Raw genomic sequence first — 12,516 nt, 5'->3', positions numbered from 1 at the left:
TGCCATCAGAGCAGCGACCATGCCGCTTCCCTTGGCCTTGTGCCTTGAGTGTCGGCACTGGTAACACACCCCGCGTTAAGGCCCTAGGGGGAGATTTATCAAGCCATCTAAAGAGTGGCCAATCAGCTTTTACCTGTCATTTTAAAGAATATACTTGCTAGCTAGAAGCTGATTGGATACAACGTCTCTACTTGTTGCCTTCTCTACTCTTTAGGAGACTTGATTCACCTGTTCCCTGCTGTCCTTTGTGACACCCATTTATAAATGCACTCCACTATCTCATCATCTAGATTCCAGGTATGACAAGTGTATCAGATCTGAAGGCAACTGGTTTACTGTGACAAAGTTTGAAAAATACGGAGGAAAAGAAGCAAGCAAGAACTGGAAGAAAACCATTTCCTGTGAGAGAATCCCACTGGAAACCCTAATTAGGGTATGACATTTATTAATTTGGAAATAGACATCTAATCCTCACCTGTTCAGAGAAGTATGTACTAGGTTAACATTTCAGTGGGAGATTTATCATCCATTCTAAGCAATGGAGGTGTTGCACATAGCAACCTATGAGATTTTAACTATCATTTTATAGAATGTACTAGATCAGTGGTTCTCAAACTTTGCCCCGAGGACTCCAAACAGCTCATGTTTTCCAGGTTACCCGTCAGGCGCGCAGGTGGAGTAATTATTCAGTGACACATTTTAAAATATACACAAGGGAAGTTGATTATTTTTCTGGTGATTCTGGAAAATATGAACTGGTTGGGGTTCTGGGGAGTGAGTTTGAGAACCTATGTACTAGAGAAATGATAGCTAGAATCTCATTGGTTGAAATTACATTTATATTTTTCTGCCAATTCAAATTGTGTCATATTGTGAATGAGTAAAATGAAAAAAATTATCTATCTATCTATCTATCTATCTATCTATCTATCTATCTATCTATCTATCTATCTATCTATCTATCTATCTATCTATCTTATCTGTATCTTAATACACATACTCCGGCACTCCTTTTGCTACAGTATGTCTGCAAATCCTGTAGTTCTTGTTTCTTACTTGGGTGCCCTCCTCTGGTGGTTCAGCCAGTAGAATAAAGAAGGTTAACAGGCGGCACTCCAAGCTTCTTATTTAGTGAAAAAACATAGTGTTTATTTGTATCAATGTTTCGGGGGACGTGACCCCTTTATTAGGATATCCCCATCCAAGCCTGTTAATTGCCCTTTCCAGCCAGATATCTCTGGTTTTGTCTGACTTAAGGCCCATACACACTTGACGATGCACACGTTGTTAACAACCGTCGTTAACGACTTCCCTTGAACTTCCCAAACGACATGAGCATACACACTACCAACGACCAAAGACCATTAATCGTTGAAGCATCCAAGCTGAACAGTTTATTAAAATAATGAGCTGGGAACAGGGCTGGTGAACAGTGGCTTGGTCATTGGTCTTTCGTCGTTCACACCATACACATTCAACGACGTCTCTGGTCGATAACGACCATAGTGGAAATTGAGCATACATGCTCCACAGATAAGCGAGGGTCGTTAACGTCCCGCGGGGCCGCGCATCGGTGGTCGTCGGATGCATACACACTTGACGATATAATGAGCGACGTCGTTGATGAGGGCTGAAATTAACGACGTCGCTCATTTTATCATCAAGTGTGTATGGGCCTTTAGAGTTTTTCTGAGGGCATACTCCAAAAGCTGGGACTCATCCCTTTCGGTTGACACTGGCAGCTTGTCTCTACTATGCCCAGAACCAGAGATATCACCCTTCCAGCAGCTGGTCCTTGCTCCAGCTCCTCATGCCTGGTATGCAGTTTTATATTTTCGTCGGTGGATTGCTCAGGTTCCTGAACTCTGATCCTCAAGTCCCCAGTATCTCCTGAAAGGTGGGACTCTCTACTTTTTTTGTCCCATTGAAAGCATAGACATCTATTTCCAGAAACTGGAGATATCTACAGTCAAGCAAGCTGCCCTTGCATCGGACAAATTATGACTATTAAGCCCACTCCACTATCCACCCCTCCCCTGCATATTAAACACCCCCTACCATCCTGGAAGTCATGTACCAGGGCTCCTTAATTCAGCCCAATGCCCCCTTCTACAGTTTAGTGTTCTCCCTCCTGCCCCATCTCCCACCATCTGTGCAGTAAAGGAGTAATTGTCAGAAATGACTGCTCCAGGTGCTACATGCTGACCGGAGTATAGAACTCCCCCTACCAACCGGGGGACATCAAAGCTGCTGCTGGTAGCACCCCCCACCCTCCTGCAGCAGGATGGGTAGGGGCCCCAGTGCATTGCTCTGCCCAGGGGCCTACACTGCTGTTAAGGCAAATATATATATATATATATATATATATATATATATATACACACACACACACACACAGTATGTGTGTATATGCTGGTAATTGTACCCGGGTCTCCTCAGTTGTTCCACCCTCTCCTGTCCTATTGTACTTCTCCGCCCCAGGTCCTCTTCTGTCCCGTCAGTGTGGCGAGTGCTTGCACGCGACACCTAATGTGCATAGTGTGCGCAGTGGGAGCTGGAGTGTGTGCCGTGCATGTTGGATGTGACATGCATGTTCTGCAGCCCCATCATGAGTTTATCACATAAACATGTTGACCTAATTTTTATCAAGGACCTAGGCATATAATATCTAGAATAATAAATATATGCACGGCTCTCCCAATGTTTGGTGAAAAATGCCAGTGTGTTTACTAGGCTTACATCATAGCCAAAGATATCAGCCCTGCCCTTTATCAAGCACATTTCACCCTCCTTCCCGGGTCCTGACTAGAACAGCAATCTATTGGCTAAGAACTGAGTAACCCATTGTATACCATTCTGAACACAAAGCCTCCCCCTCTTGTATTTAATAATTTCACCCACTCGGGAACCAATTGAAGTAATAAGCAGGACAAGCTGTATAGTCAACGTTTCAGAGTTTATTACGCTTTCTTCAGCTCAACAAACATACAATAAAACATACCTTAAATAAAAATGTCCCACCTTGTGCTCCAACACACTGCCATAGCCCTGGCAGAGTGCAATTAAGTTATGTGCTGCGGCATACAAGTTTGCCAACGTTCCCCAAGGGGCGTGGATAATAGAAGGCTGTATGCTAAGATGCATTTGCTCTATTTCTGCAGCGGGGTACACTGGGTTCCACAGGGATAACATCGGGGGGTGTAGAGTAGGATCTTGATCCGAGGCACCAACAGGCTAAAAGCTTTGACTGTTCCCAAGATGCTCGGCGCTGCCTCCCCTATAACCCCGCCTCCGTGCACAGGAGCTCAGTTTGTAAGTTGGTGCCTGCAGTGCAGGACACTAACAGGCTCTAGCAGCCCTGAAAAGAGCTTTTTAAAAGAAGATAGAAGACTTCAAGGGCTGCAGCAGAGGCACTCTGAGTGCTAGATGTCATTCTGACATCTCCTGCAGCTCCATCACCTTCCCCGGCGGCCCTGTATACTCCCTCTCCCCTGGTTGCCAGATACTTACAGCGGAGGGCTCTAGTTCTTCAGGTCAGGCACACACACCGCAGCTCTCCGGGATCGCGTGCCGCATCTAGAGAGGAGTTAAGAGGGTACCCCAGTCGGGACCTGCTGTAAATCGCGATCCGGCACGGCCATTAGGATGCTGGCCGCGCGCTCTGGCGTGGACACTGTGTTGGTACAGGGACCCCACTAGACCACCCGGGCAAGGGCACAGGTCGGTTTTCTGCATAAACCGTTTTATTATGGCCCACAGTACCCGGTGGTGAAGTCCAGCAAGGGGATAAGGCTCTGACCTGTAGCCCCTCCCCCAGCCCCAGAGCGCCATTTAGAGTAAATGTTCCCACCCTGGAGCTGCATCTCTCTGTCTCCCTCACTCCCTGTCAGCGTTTGGGCGCCATTACATATGCTGAACTGATTCTGGGACTGCTTGGCACTGTCTCCTCTGTAAAGCCGCCTGCCTTATTCAGCGCTGTGCATTTTACAGGACACTTAAGTATTCTACATGTCTTTTGACAGTGTTAGTTAAGAAACAGTGCATTACTTCAGGGTTATGTAGTACAAGTACCCTGTGATATACATCCAGTCTTTACTGTGCATTGATATACATGTTGAGTATCCCTTATCCAAAATGCTTGGGACCAGAGGTATTTTGGATATCGGATTTTTCCGTTTTTTTTTTGAATAATTGCATACCATAATGAGATATCTCGGTGATGGGACCTAAATCTAAGCACAGAATGCATTTGTTTCATGTACACCTTATACACACAACCTGAAGGTCATTATAGCCAGTATTTTTTGTAACTTTGTGCTTTGAACAAAGTTTATCTACAGTCACACAATTCATTTATGTTTCATATACACCTTATACACACAGGCTGAAGGTCATTTAATACAATATATTTAATAACTTTGTGTATTAAACAAAGTTTGTGTACATTGAGCCATCAAAAAACAAAGGTTTCACTATCTCACCTTCACTCAAAAAAGTCCGTATTTCGGAATATTCCGTATTTCGGAATATTTGGATATGGGATACTCAACCTGTATCTATAAGTCTCTATAGCTTTACTTAGTATTACTTAGTATTGCTAGTCCAGTGCAGTTTCGCATTGTACATGTGACTGTGTGTGTGTGCAAATACAGCTGCTGCGTGATTTGTACTTCGTGTATCTCACTCAGATTGCTATCCCTATATTTTGTACACTGAGGGGGGCTCAGTGCGTCAGGGTTATTATTTGATAAAGGTATTTCACAGGATATACTATTTGTGTATTTTTCTCTGTTATTTTCAGTCACTGCATACCTCTTGAATCCCCTGTTTGTGCTATCACACTGTTGGTCAGGTATTATACTGCTGATATTGTACTGTGTTGCCCGTGGTTTACGCTTTCATATTATGTCAGCTTCAAGGGGCGACGGTTCTGTGGCTGATCCCGCAATACGCGGTGGTGATGTCAAAGACACATTAGAGGAAAACATAGCAGCGGAGGGTTCAGGTTCTGGGGGTTCCCTGCCCCCCAGTAGGTCTGTAGTAACGGGGGTACATAACGACCCGCCTTGGGCTACTTTCTCTACTTTACTAAATACGCTGGTAACTAGACTTACGCACCCTATGGGACCTCACGTACCGGTACAGCCACATATTGTCCCTGCGGTTAATCCGCCATGGGCAGATCTCCTGTCCACTCAGTTACAGCAATTGAATCACTCATTGACCAAACAGAAACCTAACCCTCGCCCGCCTAAGACAAAGGGACCCTCTAAGCGGGCCATTACTTCCTCACAATCCACCCATGTTTCAGACACTTCGTCTGATGAGGATGGCGTGTATACTGACCCTTCAGACACTGATCCAGATGCTTCTAATTGGGAATCTGTTTCACAGGTGGATGTTCCTGACCTATTAGAGGCTATCAGGCTGATTCTTCAAATTGATGATGACCCAGAACCTGTTGTTACCTCTAAGAAACCTGAAAGATTCAAACTTCAGAAGGTTACTAAATTAGTTTTACCTCATTCTGACCACTTAGTTGACATACGTCACGAATCCTGGGAAAACCCAGGAAGAAATTCACACCTCACAAGAAGATGCTGGCTCGCTATCCCCTCGCTGCGGAGTTAAGTAAAAATTGAGAAATGCCACCGCCAGTGGATTCGCAAGTAGCTCGGCTGGTGGTGTCCTCTGCTCTGCCTGTAACTACCGTCACCTCTCTGAAGGAACCGACGGATAAGCGTGTGGAGGGTTGCTTAACGGCTATTTATACCTTTGCGGGAGCTGTGCATCGGCCCACTATTGCGGTTACTTGGGCTGCAGAAGCTATTGAAGCATGGGCTCAGGAGGTGGAAGCAGCGCTGCTGTCCAACTTTTCTGATAATGCTAGACATTGTCTTTCATATATTGTCACAGCTTCTCATTACATTAGGGAGGCGGCTTCTGATGCCGGTGTTCTGGGGGCCAAGGCCTCTACTACGTCCATTCTGGCTCGCCGGATTCTCTGGTTATGGTCCTGGTCTGTGGATCTGGACTCTAAGAAAACCCTGGAGGTGCTCCCTTTTAAGGGGAACATCCTTTTTGGTGAGGATCTCAACAAGATTGTTGCTGACTTAGCTTCAGCTAAGACGGCATGTCTACCTAGTACTGCTCCTCCGGTCCCGAAGGTTAAGAGTGCTTCTTTTCGTTCCTTTCAACCTCCAGGTAAAGCAAAGAGTCAGGCGTACCCGATACAGGCTTGCACTTCCAAAACCACTAAGCCCAAACCTAAACGTGCCTGGGCTGCCCGTCAGCCTGCTTCCAAATCAGAGAAGCCTCCTGCATGAGGGCGGGCTTTCCCCTGGGGGATCCCAGGGTGGGAGGCCGACTTTGAAGGTTTACCCAGGTATGGTTGAAGACCACTTCCGACACCTGGGTAAGGGAAGTCGTCACTCATGGATACGCCATATCCTTCAAGAATCGTCCCCCTCATCAATTTTGCCTGACAAACATCCCTTCGGATCAGGTGAAGGCAAAAACTCTTCATTTGGTGGTACAGACCCTCCTGGACACAGGAGTGGTAGTGCCGGTGCCTCTGGCTTAGAGAGGCAAGGGGTACTATTCACCGCTGTTCCTAGTCCCGAAACTGAATGGTTCCTCCCGGCCCATTCTCAACCTCAAGTCCTTAAACAAATTTGTGAGGGTCTCCAGGTTTTGTATGGAAACTCTTTGCTCTATTGTTCTGGCTTTGGAGCCCAGGAATTATATGTTCTCTCTGGACATACAGGATTTTTACCTCCATATTCCTATTGCCATGTCGCATCAGCAATACCTGCGGTTTGCTATTGGCAACCTCCATTATCAATTTCGGGCCTTACCCTTTGGATTGACCACAGCTCCGCGAGTATTCACAAGGTCATGGCGGTAATAACGGCCCTACTCCGCCGTCAGGGTGTCAGGACGACTTGCTGATCCTGGCGAATTCCCCAGAAATTCTCCCCCGTCATCTGGATCTGACGGTCCAGTTTCTGAAAGCCCACGGGTGGCTCATCAACTGGAAGAAATCTTCCCTGGTCCCTGCTCAAAGCATGGTGCATCTGGGGGCATTGTTGGACACTCTCAACCAGCGGTTGTTCTTGTCTCAGGAGCAGGTCCTGAACCTTCAGGACAGAATTCAATGCTTCCTCTCTCGCCCGCGAGTGTCGATACACTCGGCGATGCAAGTACTAGGCCTCATAGTGTCGGCTTTCGACATGGTAGAGTACGCTCAATTTCATTCCCGCCCTCTGCAGAAGCTGATTCTTGCCAAGTGGGACAGCCTATCTCACCGGATCAGGTCTCACATGATCTTCTTGTCTCCGGAGGTTCGTTTGTCACTGAGCTGGTGGCTACAGGACCATCGATTGAGCAGGGGTCGTCCCTTCTGGATCTCCAACTGGGTCCTTCTGACAACGGATGCCAGTCTGCGGGGTTGGGGAGCGGTGTTGGAGCAACACTTTCTTCAGGGTCGGTGGACCAGGGAGGAGTCTCTTCTCCCGATAAACATTCTGGAGTTGCGGGTGGTGTTCAATGCTCTAATCCTGGCCCAGCATCTCATACAGAACAGGACTGTTCAAGTACAGTCGGACAACGCCACCACGATGGCGTACATAAATCATCAAAGCGGCATTCGAAGCCGCATGGCAATGATGGAAGTGTCCAGGATTCTTCAGTTGGCGGAACGCCATCTGCCGGCCATATCAGCAGTGTTCATTCCGGGGGTCGTCAACTGGGAAGCAGACTTCCTCAGTCATCAGGACATACACGCCGGAGAGTGGAGCCTCCATCCAGAAGTATTTCAACTCCTAGTAGACAAGTGGGGCCTACCAGATGTAGACCTGATGGCATCTCGACACAATCACAAGGTTCCGGTCTTCGGAGCATGGACAAGGGATCCTCAAGCAGCGCTCGTGGATGCACTGGCAAGTCCATGGAACTTCCCGCTGGCGTACGTGTTCCCTCCGGTGTCACTTCTGCCCAGGGTGATAAGGAAGTTCAAGCAAGAAGGAGGAATCCTACTTCTGATCACTTCAGCGTGGCCCAGACGGCATTGGTTCTTAGACCTGCAGGGTCTCTCGATTGAGCGTCCTCTTCTACTTCCGCAACGCCCAGACCTCCTCGTTCAGGGCCATTGTGTATACCAGGATTTGGGCCGGCTGGCTTTGACGGCGTGGCTCTTGAAGCTTCAGTTCTGAGGCGGTCATTCAAACCATGTTGAAGGCCCGTAAGCCGGCTACGGCTTGGATTTATCATAGGATCTGGAATTCTTACTTTGCTTGGTGCGCATCTAACCATCATGATGCTTACAAGTTTAGTACAGCTAAACTTTTGGCCTTCCTGCAACGGGGCCTGGACTTAGGCCTTCGTCTGGCCTCCATCAAGGTTCATATTTCTGCCTTGCCAGTATGGTTTCAGAGAAAAATTGCGACTCTGCCTGATGTTCATACATTTACTCAGGGTGTGTTATGGATTCAACCTCCCTATGTCCCGCCTGTGGCTCCTTGGAATTTGTTGGTGGTTCTGTAGGCCTTGCAAGAGTCTCCGTTTGAACCTCTTGAGTCTGTGGACCTTAAGTGGCTTACTCTTAAGGTTTTTTCCTACTGGCTATTGCCTCTGCTAGATGGGTTTCAGATTCTGGTTCCTTATCCTGTCGGTCACCTTTTCTGATTTTTCACCGTGACCGGGCGGTTCTTCGGACACACCCTGGTTATCTACCTAAGGTGGTGTCTTCTTTCCACCTTAATCAAGAGATTGTGGTTCCGGCCTTTATCTCTCCTGATTTATCCTCCAAAGAACGATCTTTGGATGTGGTACGGGCTTGCCGTATCTATGTGAAGAGTACAGCCTCCATTAGGAAGTCTGATTCTCTTTGTACTTTTTGGTTTTCACAAACGTGGCTGGCCTGTCACAAACGTGGCTGGCCTGCGAATAAGCAAACCCTGGCCAGGTGGATTAGAATGGTGATTGCACAAGCTTATGTACAGGCTGGTATTCCAGTTCCTGCTACCATCAAAGCCCATTCTACTTGGTCGGTTGGACCTTCTTGGGTGGCCCGCCGTGGTGCGACCCTTGAACAATTGTGCAAGGCGGCTACGTGGTCCTCAGTGAACACGTTCATAAGGTTCTATGCCTTCGATACTTCCGCCTCCCAGGATGCTTCCTTTGGACGCCAGGTTCTTGTGCCTGCTACAGTGCGTCCCCTCCTATGAGGATCTGCTTTAGGACATCCCCGATGTTATCCCTGTGGAACCCAGTGTACCCCGCTGCAGAAAGGGAGATTTCTGGAAAGAACTTACCGTTGTTAAATCTCTTTCTGCAAAGTACGCTGGGTTCCACAGGGCGCCGACCCTGACGCATTTAGCTTCTTTGGGTTTGTATGGCATTAGCCGCTGATACCTTCTCCTGTCGTGAGAATGTGGTGTACATGGCTACTAAAGGTTGTCGTCTCTTTTACCTGCTACTGCATTGGACTGGATAACAAAACTAAGCTCCTGTGCACGGAGGTGGAGTTATAGAGGAGGCGGGGCTGAGCATCTTGGGAATAGTCAAAGCTTTTAGCCTGTGGTGCCTCGGATCAAGATCCTACTCTACACCTCCCGATGTTATCCCTGTGGAACCCAGTGTACCTCGCAGAAAGAGATTTAACAACGGTAAGTTCTTACCATAAATCTACTTTTTCCTGATCTGCATCTGTTTGCTGTTATGTGAACAACCCCTGTACACGCCAACATAAATCTAAATTAGCGCAAATATCTGACCACTGCTGTAGCAGGAACGCAAATTCACGCAGATTACTCTACGTTAAGTGGCATAGTACTCACTCAGCCCAAAGTCATTGGTTCATTGGAAATTGGTTGTATATTGGTACAGTTTACATGAAAGCTACCTCCAATGTGTGCGAGACAAAAGTCTTCTGTTATTTTATGTAACAAATGCAGAATTATAAATGTAATTATCTTGTTTTGTTCTACAGTCTGCAGTCCTGAAATCTCCCAAGCCATCTTACCTAAGAGGTACGTCAGGCCCAACTCCGACAGAAGAATAATACATACAGTGGTGTTACAGCAAGGATTCTGAGTTTGTATAGGGTTGGGAATTCCTTGCTAACAAACAATAATACTCTACTATTGCTTTCAGGGGGAGATGTAGCAAACCTTCTAGAGAGGACATATGGGGAGTTACCCATAGCAACCTATCACATTCTAACTATTTACAGTGTACTGGATAAATGTGAACTAGAATCTGCTTGGTTACTATGGCCAACCTTAGAAGGTTTGATACATCGCCCACTTGAAGAACTACACATATGGCATAATCACGTGTTAGTAATAAATGCGGTCAGTAATTGTTTTTTTAGAATCCGTCGATTCTCTGTTCTCCATAGCATCGATCGTAATGCCCTGGCTAATTCTGTATGGGACAAACAATGTTCGTGACCTTTCTATTGGAATACCAAAGCTATTGTCTATTCTAACTTATGTAAGTTACTAGCACAATCATCATCATTGCCTTGCAAGCTGACCCCAATTGACAAGCTGTCACTAATGGCAGATAAGAACCACTTAGCCTATCTAGTCTGCCCCTTTCTACCTTTAGGTAAGCTCAACCACATTTGAGCCTAAATTCTTTGTAAGGATTTTCTTATGTCTATCCCAAGCATGTTTAAATAGTTATACTGTTTTAGCCTCTACCACCTCTGATGGGAGACTATTCCACCTATCCACTACCCTTACTATGAAATAATTTTTCCTCAAGGTTCCTTTGAACCTACCACCTTCCCGTTTCAGTGCATGTGTCCTAATTCTTATTTTCTTCGGAAGAATGTCTCCCTACTGTTCCTTAGTAAAACCCTTGATATATTTAAACGTTTCTATCATGTTCCCCCTTTATCTTCTCTTCTCCAAATAAAACATATTAAGACCTTTTCAGTCTTTCCTGGTATGTTTTGTGATGCAGGCCGTGAACCATTTTAGTTGCTCTTCTTTGTACCATCTCTAATGTATTTATATCCTTCTGGAGATATAGCCTTCAGAACTAAACACCGTATTCTAGATTAGGCTGCACCAATGACCTATACAGTGGCATTATTCTTTCTTCTGCTGATTGCTTTCCCTATGCAACCAAGCATCTGACTAGCCTACCTCATTGCTTGGTTACATTGCTTACTTGCCTTTAAGTCATCTGTAGTAGTGACTCCTAGATCCCTTTCCTCCTCAGTAGGTTCCATTATAGTACTGTTAATACTATATTTAGCCTATGGGTTTTTGAGACCCAAGTGCATGAATTTGCATTTTTTTGGCGTTAAACTGTATTTGCCATGTTCGTGACTTTTACCTCCCCTTTTAAAGCCATTTTAGTGATGTCCTGCTACAGTCTCCTGTCCAATTTCCCCCCTGTCCTGATGGTCTATTGATCACCCCATTGCGAATAATGTTCCCCAAGAACTTGTAAATATGATATAGCTGTCGGGTACATGACCTAAAAGTTACTCCTGCAAATCATTATAATCCATGCATTGCTTTATTATTAAATCTTTGGAAGTGACATGCAGTATCATTTCATTGGCATTATCTCTAGCCCATATATTTTTTGTATCTTCTTTTCTCTTTAGATTCAAGGAAAACTTTATGATTGGATAGTAATTGAAGTGAAATATGATCACACGAACTATGGCACCAACAACTCAGGATAATGTTTACCATGATCAGAGCAACAGGGAACTGTAAATGACCTTGTGGCAGCAGAGACATTTGGCGTGAAATAGGTGTTATACGAATTCTCCATTGTGAACTAAATTATAAACGTTTTAATAAACTGACAAGTCTTTCATCAGGTCATATGCAAATGGATAGTTCAGCAAAGCTTTTGATTTAAAATATTTGAGGGACACTGCAGATTAGTAAAGTACAAGCTAATGCCCTCTTAATCCTATCCAGCAAATTTATGTGGCGTTCCTTTGCTTTAGATGCTGCCTAAGGGGGCGAGATTCCCCTACTACACCACTTGGAAAAGAAAAAGCAGGACACATGTTTACAGTCTCCCACCATACTGGAAATAGTAGTGGTTGATTCACATATACAAGTTCATTGATTTTACAGCTGCAACCATGCTTTGCTATTTTAGCTTTTTGTCCTATGTTTGCATTCCTTTTTTAAGCGTGAGGGCAAGTCTGAATAGTGAATTTCATCTTCATGCTTCATTTTAAGATTTGTTTTTACTTTAATACTAAATACATTTGTTATACAAATATAAATAAAACCGTTGAATCTGCTGAATGACTTTTCGCCCTGCTATTGCACTGCAAGCTATGTAAATTGACTGCCAGATTGGTCACATGCTGTGCGTTGAACAGTTGGACTGGCTGGCTGTTGGACCAAAAGAAGTCATACGGGGAGATGTGTCAAGCATTGGAGAGTGCTAAAGTGGAGTATTTGCCCAATACAAACCAGTCAGCTTCTTACTGCCTATTCCAAATCTTGTGCAAAGGGCATGGGGTAC

General features: G+C 45.6%; 1 protein-coding gene across 6 annotated transcripts in view; it reads left to right on the top strand.

The window, feature by feature from the left end:
• Positions 1–12,270, top strand: part of LOC134928285 (sp110 nuclear body protein-like) — a 200,914-nt gene extending 188,644 nt beyond the window's left edge. For 3 of the 6 annotated variants that reach the window (XM_063923859.1, XM_063923879.1, XM_063923888.1), the window contains exons 21-23: positions 291–433; positions 9,992–10,031; positions 11,630–12,270. In XM_063923859.1, coding sequence (XP_063779929.1) covers positions 291–433; positions 9,992–10,031; positions 11,630–11,649 — 203 coding nt within the window. In that variant the 3' untranslated portion in view covers positions 11,650–12,270. The remainder of the gene's footprint in view (positions 1–290; positions 434–9,991; positions 10,032–11,629) is intronic. The other 3 variants (XM_063923869.1, XM_063923841.1, XM_063923851.1) reach the window with 1 other exon arrangement.
• Positions 12,271–12,516: the final 246 nt, after the last annotated feature.

Source organism: Pseudophryne corroboree, chromosome 1 (genome assembly GCF_028390025.1).
Source record: "Pseudophryne corroboree isolate aPseCor3 chromosome 1, aPseCor3.hap2, whole genome shotgun sequence".
NCBI lineage: Eukaryota > Metazoa > Chordata > Amphibia > Anura > Myobatrachidae > Pseudophryne > Pseudophryne corroboree.
This window is presented reverse-complemented; position numbering and strand designations above follow the sequence as displayed.